At 45.6% G+C, this 12,550-nt stretch overlaps 1 protein-coding gene across 2 annotated transcripts; it reads left to right on the forward strand.

Annotated features, from left to right (window-relative positions):
- The first annotated feature begins 826 nt into the window (after positions 1–826).
- Positions 827–9,450, forward strand: ADPRH (ADP-ribosylarginine hydrolase). Of its 2 annotated transcripts, XM_080811560.1 has the most exons (5): positions 827–943; positions 1,794–1,884; positions 3,596–3,921; positions 4,713–5,073; positions 6,731–9,450. In XM_080811560.1, exons 3-5 carry the CDS (start codon positions 3,609–3,611, stop codon positions 7,143–7,145), a joined length of 1,089 nt encoding a protein of 362 aa, XP_080667686.1. In that variant the 5' UTR covers positions 827–943; positions 1,794–1,884; positions 3,596–3,608; the 3' UTR covers positions 7,146–9,450. The 2 variants fall into 2 exon arrangements, with proteins under 2 accessions (XP_080667686.1, XP_080667687.1); XM_080811561.1 differs by lacking the exon at positions 1,794–1,884 and having other exon boundaries at positions 833–943.
- Positions 9,451–12,550: the final 3,100 nt, after the last annotated feature.

The raw sequence follows: 12,550 nt of genomic DNA on the forward strand, positions 1-12,550 counted from the left end.
AATTAAAAATCACTTTGGCTAAGGTTGAAGGTGGAGGTGGGAGTTTGCCTGGAAAAGGGCACAAGGGAATATTCTGGAGTAATGAAAATATTCTGTATCTTGATTATGACTACTCAGGTATATATATTTATTAAAACTCATGAACGGAACACCAAAGGAGTGCATTTGCATCTCAATTAAAAATGAAAACAAAACTCTCAGGCCAAGTCTGGATAATTACAGCCAGAAAAATAGGCATAGCAAATTAAAATTTTGGACAAGTATATAGAATACTTACATACGGTGATTCTAATTCTTTTCAAGGGTAACATAATTAATTTATCCAAACAAAAATACTGTTAGTTTTTGCTTTTATTTACTATCAGGATGCAACAATTCCAAACTGCTACAAAATAAATGAGTTAAAATTAACTTAATCCTTACAACCACCATTAGAAGTAGGTGCTATTATTTTCCCATTTTATGGGAGGCAAAGGCCTTGCACTCGGGACCCTTTCCCCAGTATTTGGCCACACCCTGGCTCACGATAACCCACAAAAGCTCGACAGACCAAAGGTCCCCAGGCATCAGCAAAGGGCTACAGGTGAATCATCGTCACTCAGTCCGAGAGTCCGGTTCTCTGAACCGCGACATTCCGAAATGCTAGAAGCTGCGCAGCGCCGTGGCCAGACCACGCATCTGGTGACACTCTTCCCGTGGCCCCCGGCGGGGCTCAAAACGTAACGCCGCTGCCAGGAAGGCATTCACCCCCCCTACGCGTCCACTTTCCGGAGACCCTGGGCCCCCGAACGCGGCTGCGCGGCTCCGCCCCTTCCCTGTGCGCTCCGCGCGCGGTGAGGTCATTCTGCGCCTCCATACACCGGAAGCGGCTCTCTCCGCGCATCTTGAACCCCCGGCGCTCGGCCCCGCCCTCGTCTCGCGCGCGCTCCAGAACTGGCGAAAGGTACTTGTACCCGCCGCCCAGCCGGCAGGGCGTGGGTCCCACCTGCCCTCCTTCTCCCCGACTCTCCTCGGCCCTGCCGCCGCGCGCGCCTCTGCCTCCCCCCAGAGGTCCGCGCGCTCATCCCCGCGTCCCCCGCGCGCTCGTGTCTACCGGGTGGTGACCAGGCGCCCACCCACGCAGCCCCCTGCCCAGGCGTGTTTCCTCATCACCACCACCAAAAAAGAAAAAAAAAGAGGGGGTGGTGGGGAGGAGGACTTTCGGGAAGCTTCTGCCCAGAGCTTAGTTTTGAAGTTTTGAATTTGAATATATAGTTCGGGGCCAAGAATGTGAACGGTAGAAGAGCAGTTTAAGCAATAATGGTGTTCTGAAAGCGGAAGGCTGAGAGCAGTACGTGTAAATGTTAAAAGAGAATTTCCAAGGAAAGAGATGGTCATCGTCCCCCACCCCTGCTTGCAGCTCCCAAAGACACACTTTTGGGTAGAGCCAGAAGGAATGGCAGAATAGAATCTGGGGACATTGGGGGAGGGAGACAGGGAGTTAAAAGTTGGTCCTTAAAAGCCAACTAAGCTGGTCTCCGAAGGTCTCAGGAGCCCAAGATGGGAGCCCCCACTCTCTATTTATAGACGGGAAAATCAAGGTCCAGAGTGCTTGGCTTGTCCACAGTCATACACCTGATTCTTGGCAGAGCCAGGTGTGGTAGCCCAGAACTCCAGTTCCTAGGCATTGTTTGTAAATAATAAAATATGTAAATAACGTTTTACAAATATCCTTTATGAGTCAAGAAACTCAGCAAGGTCAGTAAGTCCTGTTTGGTAAGCTCAGCCTGTCTTCACCATTTACTCCTCTCCAGGTGCTTGCCAGCCTGCCCTCCCTGGCCCACAGAAGTGCAGCCCACCTGCAGCCAGGCGTTTAAAAGTGCCTGGTCCCTGCGAGTGCAGTAGGTGGGTAGATTTGGGGTAGATGGTGGAGGGCTTTGAACATGAATGCTGCAGGCAATAGGGCATGATGAATGTTGGAAATGCACATATGATACCTCGCTCACCAGGAATTAGATTTGTGGAGGGAATTTTAGGTGAGATCCCAAGACTAGAAGCCAAATCATTAAGCAGAAAGACAAAATTAAAATACTGCTGTTGAAAGGAAGGTTGTGGGGGGAAAGATTCTAGTTCAATAACAGAAAAATCTTTTCCCCTAGTTGAGTATGAATGAAAATGGTGCTTACTATGTGTTAAGCACTGTTGTAAGAGCTTTACAAAAATTAATTTATTTACTTCTCACAGCAAACCAATGAGGTTGTTACTATTTTGTCACCATTTTAGAGATGTAGAGGCTGAGGTGCAAAGAGGTTGCCCAAGGTAAGTAGATCTGTGCTGAGAAGGAGTGGCCTGGAATCAGAAGATTTGGGTCTCAGTGCCTCCATCACTGGGTGTGTGAATTTACCCTCTCTGAGCCTCAGTTTTCTTATCGGCAAAATGCATATTGTCGTCCTGGCCAGCTACTGAGATACAAAGTGCAGGTACTTTACAAACTGTGCATTACGATGCCAGTGGAACGTACTACTATTTAATAAAGGAGGGATACACTTCCCATGCCAAATCCCAGTGAAAAAGAGAAAATGACAAGCTTGGTTTGACTTGTAGAATTTAAGGGCCTTGCCACTCACACAAGGGCAAAGATGGAGTCATAGCTAAAATCGTTGGCTGTGGAACCCTGTGACCCAGCAATTGCACGACTGGGTATTTACCCCAAAGATACCCCAAAGATGTAGTGAAAAGAAGGGCCATGTGCATGCCAGTGTTCATAGCAGCAATGTCCACGATAGCCAAACTCTGGAAAGAGCCCAGATGCCCTTCAACAGACAATAGATAAAGAAGATATGGTCCATATATACAATGGAGTATTACTCAGCCATCAGGAAGGATGTATACTCAACTTTTGCATCAACATGGTTGGGACTGGAGGAGATTATGCTGAGTGAAATAAGTCAAGCAGAGAGAGTCAATTATCATGTGGTTTCACTTATTTGTGAACATAAGGAATAACATGGAGGACATTAGGAAAAGGAAGGGAAAACAAAGCGGGAGGTTGGGGGTAATCGGAGGGGAAGATGAACCATGAGAGACTATGGACTCCCGAGAAGCAAACTGAAGGTTTTAGAGGGGAGGGCAGTGGGGGGATGTGTTAGCCCAGTATTAAGTATTAAGGAGCGTATGTATTGCATGGAGCACTGAGTTTTATATGCAAACAGTGAATCATGGAACACTACATCAAAAACTAACAATGTACTATACGATGACTAACGTAACATAATAAAAAATTTAAAAAAATTTTTTTTAATTTTTTAAAAATTAAATTGTTGGCTGTGAAGTCAGATGGACCTAAGCTGTAATCCCAGCCCTGCCACTTATTACCTCCGTGACCTAAGACAAGACACATCACATTTCTCATACTGCATTCTTTTGGTGATCCTCAATGTACTCACCTTTAAAATGGGTCTAATACATTGCTTACAGAGCAGTTGTGAGGATTGAATGAGAGGCACTTTGATAGAATGCCTACAGGTAGCAAGTGCTCAATAACATGTAGATAGGGCCATTATTTTTTCTGATTCTTCTTTTTCCTCATCTTCTGTGTATCTTAATAATCCCACAGGGACAGCCTCACCATGTGTGAGGGACTGATGGAGAGGTATGTGGCTGCCATGGTGCTGAGTGCAGCTGGAGATGCCTTGGGGTACTTCAACGGGAAGTGGGAGTTTCTCCGGGATGGGGAAAAGATTCACCGGCAGCTGGCCCAGCTTGGTGGTTTGGACGCCATAGATGTGGAGAGGTGGAGGGTCAGCGATGACACGGTGATGCACCTGGCCACAGCAGATGCTCTTGTGGAAGCTGGCAAGGTCTTGGATTTGTCTCACCTATATTCCCTACTTGCTAAGCATTACCAAGACTGCATGGAAGACATGGATGGCCGCGCGCCAGGTAAGTGCAGCCAGTGGAGGTCACGGGCAGGTGGAGGAGAATACAGCAGGCCCAAGGCACTCATTAAAAATGTTGACTGAGATTTCAGTATCAAGGAGACAGTTTTTTTTTTGTAGTTGTGATAAAAATAGAAACAACCTAAATGTTCTCTGATTTATTTAATTATGGTGATGCATTCACAGCTATTTAAAATTATGCAGATAAATATTGACTGATAAAAAAAAGATACATATTCAGTAAAAAAATGAGGCTTACAAAATACATAGGGCACCCAAAGGCACGTTGTTGCTCTGAACCCGTTGCTCCTTTTCCCAGCCTGGTATTCCGTCTATCAGCCTCTTTCTGGCATTCAGGATCTCCCGTGGTCAGGTTTTCGTTGGGTTCTCTAAGGGCTTGGGCTTGGAGTCTGATGGTTTTAATGGAGTCACTAGTTAGCTGGTGAAGTGATTTTTGAGCAAGGCTCTTAAGCTCTGAGCCTTAGTTTAGTCATTTAAGAAAAGTCTTGTATGTTAAGCCTACCTTTTTGAGTTACTGTGATGTCTTAGTAATAACTGATAGAGATTCCAAGACTCTATGAATCTGGTTCTTATGTCATCAGTCTTCTCATGCTAGAGATTATATAGGAAGTTAGGAAAAGTGTTGGCTTGGGGTTTGGAGTCAGGCTGCGTTCATCATATTTGGGGGCTTTACCTTTTCATCAGAGAAACTCAGGGACCGAACTTGGTTCTTTCCTCCTATGGGGGCCTTTGCTTCAGTTACACTGAGCCTTTGCTCTCCCTGACTCTTGCCAGGGGGTGCTTCAGTGCAGAATGCCTTGCTGCTGAAGCCAGGTGAGGCCAATGGCTGGAGGATTCCCTTTAACAGCCATGAGGGTGGCTGCGGGGCTGCTATGCGTGCCATGTGCATCGGCCTCCGGTTCCCTCACCGCAGCCAGCTGGACACGCTAATCCAGGTGAGCATCGAGAGCGGCAGGATGACCCACCACCACCCTACAGGCTACCTGGGAGCCCTTGTTTCTGCTCTTTTTACAGCCTATGCTGTGAATGGCAAGCCTCCCAGGCAATGGGGAAAAGAACTGATGGAGGTACTACCAGAAGCCAAAAAGTACATTATCCAATCAGGCTACTTTTTGGAGAAGAACCTTCAACACTGGTAAGTTGGTAGGTGCATGCTCCTGCTGGAAAATGAATCTGGGGGGCACCTGGGTGGCTCATTGGTTAAGCGTCTGCCTTTGGTTCAGGTCATGGTCTCAGGGTCCTGGGACCGAGCCCCACATCAGGCTCCTTGCTCAGTGGGGAGCCTGCTTCTCCCTCTCCTTCTGCTCCCGCCCCCATGCTCTCTTTCTCATGTGCTCTATCTAAAACAAATAAATAAAATCTTAAAAAAAAAAAAAAGACTGAATCTGAGTGTACACGTGCATGCACATGGGCGCTTAGAATTCATAGATCAAAGCAACCATCCTGGTTTTCACCATCCATTTTTGTTTTCTGCTGCATCCAAGCACTGCCCCTCCCCCTGCCACCTGCTGAAGGGTTTCAAGTTCAGTGGCAGAAATGGTTGCCACCATGTAGCCAGTGAAGACCTCAATGAGTAGTACACCTGCAGGGCTTCCCTGTTGTGTAGGGGTCCTGTTCTGTATTCCAGCCTTTTATCGGTTTTGTGGTTATCCTATACTGCTAAGTTCATGCTACTATGAACTTTCCTGCTTATTTCCTAGAACCCATTTCTTCAGTGTTGTCATGACACACAGTGTTTTGAAATCCTTGGTTACAGTGCCCAAGAGATAGGTTTTTTCACTAGCTAGTTATAAGTGGTAAAGCCACAGTTTCCCTTTTTGGTGAGTTGACGTCACATCACCTTTCTTGGAATAAAGAGGTCCAGAAGCTTTCTACTGAAGTCACCTGTGGTCGTGATGTTCCAAAGTTCTATCTTGAAAAAAAAAAAAAACGATATAAGTATATAAGGAGATGATGTGTTAATTAGGCTGACTAGAGTAACCTTTTTACTACATATCTATTATATCATCTTGCATGCCTTAAATATATACAAGTTTTATTAAGAAAAGAAAGCAGGTGCCTGGGTGGCTCAGTCTGGTGAGCGTCTGCCTTTGCCTCCAGTCATGATCTCGGGGTCCTGGGATCGAGCCCCATGTCAGACTCCTTGCTCAGTGGGGAGTGCTTCTCCCTCTCCCTGCCACTCTACCTGCTTGTGCGCTCACTCTTTCTCTCTCTGTCAAATAAATAAAATTTTAAAAAAATAATGAATGAAGGGTGTCTGGGGGCTCAGTTGTTTGAGCTTCCAACTGTTGGTCTCAGTTTCAGTCTTGATTTCAGGGTTGTGAATTCAGGACCCACACACTGGGCTCCACAGTGGGCATGGGGTCTATTAAAAAGAAAAGGCGGTGCCTGGGTGGCTCAGTGGGTTAAAGCCTCTGCCTTTGGCTCGGGTTGTGATCCCAGAATCCTGGGATCGAGCCCCACATCGGGCTCTCTTCTTGGCAAGGAGTCTCATCTTTGTAAGGTGATATTTGATACTATTCTCAATTCAGGAAAAATAGACCTTCGTTTCTCACCTTTAACTTCCTGTTTTATTTAGCAGCAGGTATTGGTGCCTTGTTTATATTAATCCTTGGCAAAAATTTATTGAACAAATGACACTTAGAGACTTGGAGTTTTTAATACAATTTTGATATTAGCACAAGAAGTTGAAATCATCTTGGAATTCTCCCTGATCCCACATCTATCTGGTACCTTTCTTTATGGCTCTCAAATTTATTGTTTCAATTGACTAGAATTTTTCCTTCCTACAGGTCCTACTTTCAAGACCAATGGGAAAAATACCTAAAACTTAGAGGGATTTTGGATGGCAAGTCAGCCCCTGTCTTCCCCAAGCCCTTTGATGTCAAGGAGAGGGATCAGTTCTATATCTCCGTGAGCTACTCTGGCTGGGGTGGCAGCAGTGGCCACGACGCCCCCATGATTGCCTATGATGCCATCTTGGCCGCGGGAGACTCCTGGAAGGAGCTTGCCCACCGAGCCTTTTTCCACGGGGGAGACAGCGATTCTACTGCTGCTATTGCTGGCTGCTGGTGGGGAGTTATGTATGGTCTGAAAGGAGTGAGCCCCTCCAACTATGAGAAACTGGAATACAGAAACCGGCTGGAGAAGACCGCCAGGGCTTTGTATGCTCTGGGCTCAAAGGAGGACACTGTAATTGCCCTTTAGTGAGATGTGAGGTCATCTCTTGTTTTTTCCCTCTTGTGTGGTCCAGTTTCTTTTCACTTTTTCCCAGGTCAAGAGTTTTAACCTTATACTCCAGGAGTTTTGAGATGACATGTCCCTTGAGCACCTGAAGCTCATTTTTCCAAACTCACCCTATCCCCCCCAAATCTGTCCCTCTTTCCATCCTAAAGAATCCTTATCTCCATTGACAGAGTCAGTGTCTCCCCAAGGTAGAAGTCTCCAAGCCTCATACTTGAGTCTTCATGTTCATGATCTAAACTTTGACTAAGTTTTTTCTGTTTGTTTCAGGTTGAATTCCCCAAAGGTAGACTCTCAGATAAGGATTTAAGTACAAGTCATTTACTGGGGAGGTGACTCCAGGAAGTGATAGGAGAATGGGGAAGTGAGACAAGGAGGGCAGGGAGGCCAGTACAACGTACATTACTGAGCACGTTACCACTGGGGGCAGTGGGAGTTGGTCCATCTGGGTTCTCGGGGTAAGCCATGGCTCAGAGGAGTCGCAACTGAGGAGCAAGCAAACTGAGTTGTTTATCCATCTGACAGTGGTTGAGGACCTCTCCTAGGGATGCTCACTCCCTGGCACTTCTCAGCTGGCCTCTTGTGCAAGCCACACCCAGCTGTCTGTAGGCAAAGACTCAGGTGCTTGCAGCAGCATTTAGTGCATGGGAACAGGGAGGGTGATAATGTGGGGTTCCAACAGCATCTCTGCCAGGTGGTTCTACCTCAGTATCCTTCACATCTACTACCTCTTTTACCTTTCTGCACCATCCATCTCTCAGCTGGATTTCACAGTCCAGGCTACTCAGGTATGGAAGGTGCCACTCCTAGGTGTGCTCTGTACATCACTGGGCATGACACTTGATGTGTTGCCGGTTTCGTTGTCCATCTGCTTGTCTTTATTCTCCTCCAGACACAACCTAGCACAGTGCCTGCGAACATGGGAGGTACTAAATTCGTATATATGAAGTGAATGTTGTTAATTAATCTGCCTGGTGCCTTAACTCCATTCTTGACTTCCTCCTTGCCCTCCAGAGTTCTCTTTACAAATTACAGATCAGTCATGCTGAACTTCTACTCACAGTCCAGTGAATGTGCACCCCCTTTCCTCATTTCTTGATGCTCTTCCCTCTCCTTTTTCACCTGGTAGATTCTTACTCATCTCTCAAGCCCCAGCTCAGGTAGAACCTTCTAGGTGAAACCTGCTCTGATTGTTCAGGGACTTGGCCACTTTCCCCTCTTATGCCCACAGCCCTCTGTCTCCAGCCCTGTCACCACACTGATCCTGTTGTGTGGTCGTTGGATGTCTTCTGAGGACAATCTCAGATTCCTTGTGAGGAATTGTTCTCGTTGTGGCCTCCCTGCCTGGCCCACGAGAGACATTCAGTAAACATTACTTTGGAAGTTTGTCAAATTGTGTGGATGTGAATGCTTTCAACCTGCAGTTCCACGTCTGTTTCAGACACCTGGCTACTTCACAGTTGCTGGGAGTGTCGTGTGACGTGCTGGGAGAAATGGCAAGTCTGATGCTTTAACCAAGCCCATGTACTGCCTTGTGTGAGACAAAGCTCTCGGCTTCATATTTGCAGCAGGACTGCAGCAGAGGCATGGGATTTATAAGTCTTATATACATATAGGGAGAAGGGAATTCCAAAGTTAATTTTCTGGCTCAAAAAACTCTCATATGTATTTAAATATTTCAGAAAACAAGCATGTTTTAAATATTACGAGTATGAAAACAGATTGTTCAGAAGAAAACCAGCTGGAAATGTTGACTTTCAAGGGTGCTCGTCTACAGGTCACAGAGCAATGTAATAACTTCTTAAATTCCCACATCTTAAAAGACTCCTTTGTATAAATATTCTGAGGTCAGTTTGAGAATCATAGAAAATACACGGTATGTACATTTTTACAGAAGGTTCCTGAGCAGATTAGGTTGGAGACCCTCACGACTGCTTTTCATTTCCCACTTGATAAGATCTCACTTTATAGCACAAAACAATGGGTGTTTTTCTGTAGATGTAAGAAAAGAGGAAACGTTTCTCCTTTGTCTCTCTGAGGTTTCTTTTTCCCAGTAGTTGGGAGCCTGCACTTTGAAGATAGAACACTAGAATTCTCTTAGCACTAACCGAAGAGCAGACCTGGAATGCTTAAATCCTACGATACGTATAGAAAAGAGCAGGGGAGAATTATAACAAGTGAAATCTGAGGCATGACCTGTTTTACTTCTGTACCTGGTTTGGTAAATTGTCTGAATTTAGTGAGTAAAACATGAAATGATTTTATTTTTCCTCCATTACTGCCTTCAGTATACTGTGTTGAAGCTGCTTTTCCTGTCCCTTTGCAGATCACATAGTTTTTGGTCTTTTGGTTGGGGGGTGGGGAGCATATTAAGAACCCAACCCAGTTGATCCCAGTACAGTATTTTTTTAAAATTTCAGCTTTATTGAAGCATAATTGACATAAAATTATAAGGTATTTAAAGTACATCGTGGTGATTTGATGTACATATACATTGTGACTAGACTCCCCCCATCTAGTTAATGACCATATCCATCACTGCACACATTTATCTTTGGGGGGGATGAGAACATTTAAGTTCTACTCTCAGCAAATTTCAATTCTACAGTATAGTGTTATCAACTGTTGTCACCCTGTTATACCTCAGATCCTCAGACCTCATTCATCTTCATCTTTTACCAATCTCTCCCTGTTCCCCCACCTCCCAGGCCCTGACAACCACTTTCCTACGTTGTTTCCTTGAGTTTGACTTTTTTTTTTTTTTTTTTTTTTTTGAAATTCCACATGTAAGTGAGATACCATGCAGTATTTGTCTTTTTTTCTCTCTGGCTGTTTCACTTAGCATAATGCCTTAAAGTCCATCCCTGTTGTCGCAAATGGCTGGATTTCCTTCTTTCACAGGGCTGGATGATATTCCATTTTATGTATGTATATATTATGTATATACCACACCTTTATCCATTCATCTGTTGACACTTAGGTTGTTTCCCTTTCTTGGCTATTGTGGATAGTGCTGCAGTGAACACAGAAGTGCAGACCCTTTGAGACCCTGTTTTCATTTCCTTTGGATTTTTTTTTTTTTAAAGATTTCATTTATTTGAGAGAGCATGCACAAGTGGGGGAAGGGGCAGAGGGACAAGCAGACTACCCACTGAGCAGGGAGACTGGCACAGGGCTCCATCCCAGCACCCTCAGATCATGACCTGAGCAGAAGGCAGATGCCTAACTGAGCCACCCAGGTGCCCCTGATTTCCTTTGGATTTATACCCAGAAGTGGAATGGAATCCCAGTCCAGTTTTATCAGTTCTACAACTTTGGGGTCATGCCCTCCTCCCTCCACCCCACCGCAGTCCTGGGCCCAAAGAACTTAGAGGAGAAATGGGGACATTCCTCCCCTCCCTCTTCTAGGCTCCTAGCTCCTCTCAAGTGTTGTCCTGAGATCTTTCTCACTAGTGGAGCACTGGTAAGAAAGGCTCAAGACCACTGTCTTCTGGGGAGTCCACTCAGCCCAGGGGAAACTTGTCCTTCCTGTTCACATCCAGCAGTGGGGGTGCAGGGTTCCCACCTGCTGCTGTCTCACATTTCCACCCATCCCTCTCAGAGAGGTGCTGATGTGACCTTGATGTGGTCACCTTCAGTCTCAGTGGGTAGGCCCTCCCTCACAAGCTTGTTGTGGAGAATCAGAAAGAGCACCACCTCTCCTCCCCTTTTAAGAAGGTAAGGGGGAACCCCCGTCAAATGCTGACACTCTTTTTTTCATTCGAATCACTATAGTTTTCAGCTGGGGGAGGTGGGTGCTACCTTCTAAGCCCTACAGGGATTTGTCTTTTCAAGTCTTCCAGTCCCTTGAGAATGCAGTGGAGGAGGTGAGGGGAGGGTGGTATGAGGTTGGGGACTAAGCATTTGTTATTTCCCTGGGAGAACTTCAGCTACAACTGGGGCACCAAAGAAAGACTCTAGAGATCCTGCTATATTTGCTTTGAGATTCTCTCTCTTCATCACAGGCACAACTTCAAAAAGAGTTCAGATTTTCAGCCTCCTTTTTTCTCAAACCTCAAAATCTCTTCAGACTTTACTCTCAACTGGCAACCTTGCTTGCTATCTCTCTGAGAAAAAAGGAGCAAACAGAAGAGAACAATTGCACACTCCCCTCACCACCTCTGCCCATCCACCTACATTGACTCATGGTCTCCACCTTTGCTCCTATGAGCGCTAGTGTGCGTGTGTGTGTGTGTATGTGTGTGTGTAGGAGGAAGGATGAGAATGAACAGATGAAAGAGCTAATAAACTTAATTATATGCGTGTGTGTGTGTGTGTTTAAAGATTTTATCTATTTGTCAGAGGGGGAGAGCCCAAGCAAGGGGAGCAGCAGGAAGAGAGAGAAACAAACCTCCCCCTGAACAAGGAGTTCCATGGGGCTTAATCCCAGGATCCCAGAACACTGGTATCATGACCTGAGCTGAAGGCAGACGCTTAACCAACTGAGCCACCCAGGTGTCTTTATATGCGTGTTAAAGTAAATTAAAAAATGATCTGATGCACAAAAGAATTTATCATGCTTATTAAGTTAATACATGTGTACTAAAACAGAATAGATCATGTGAATGTTACAGGATTAATGATGTGTTTTCAACCCGCTATATGACGGTGCTTCATTTGCTTTCTTTGTTATCGAAGATTGCTAGATGTTATCTTGAAGTCTTGGCAATATTTTTTTAAGGTGTGAAAAATTAGCACTGGGCTCATCCCCCCTTCTCCAAGCTTCTTCAGCAACCATATTCTCCATTTACTCCTCTCTACCTCTCCAGAGTAAACATGCATCTTTTTTAGACAGCCACAGAGCTACTGAGAGAGTGGGGGAAGAAATGGAGATCCTGATGATTTCACATCCAACCAGCCTACTGAATCAGCTCCTCAAGGAATGGCTGCTGAGGTCTGGTTAGGAATCTAGGGATCATCCATATAGGGCATAGAGGGGAGACTTGCCATCAGTTTTCATCCTTAGGGTTTGGGGGTTGAGAGAAGTGACACCTAGGTGTAGGGTAGACTCTTTCTATTTGGAGAAGGAAAAAGAGGAGAAGAAAGAGCTACCCTGTGTCAGGTAGTTCACCACAACCCATTAACAGGTGAAGAAATTGGGCTCTGAGAAGCCGCCATCTGTCCAAGGTTGCACATCTAGGTGAGAAGGAGCTGGGGTTTTCATTCTCTTTCAGTGTCTTCAGTCCTGTCATACTACAAGTGTTAGCTGTAGTTAGAATATTTTCCTTAGGCAAGGCCAAAATGAAACCCCAAGAGTTATATGGTGGTGGCAGAAGCCTGTGCCCTCTGTTCACCTTCCCACAACCATGAGGTAAAGGCAGGACTTCAAA

This window comes from Martes martes (assembly GCF_963455335.1).
Source record: "Martes martes genome assembly, chromosome: 1".
NCBI classification, from domain to species: Eukaryota; Metazoa; Chordata; class Mammalia; order Carnivora; family Mustelidae; genus Martes; species Martes martes.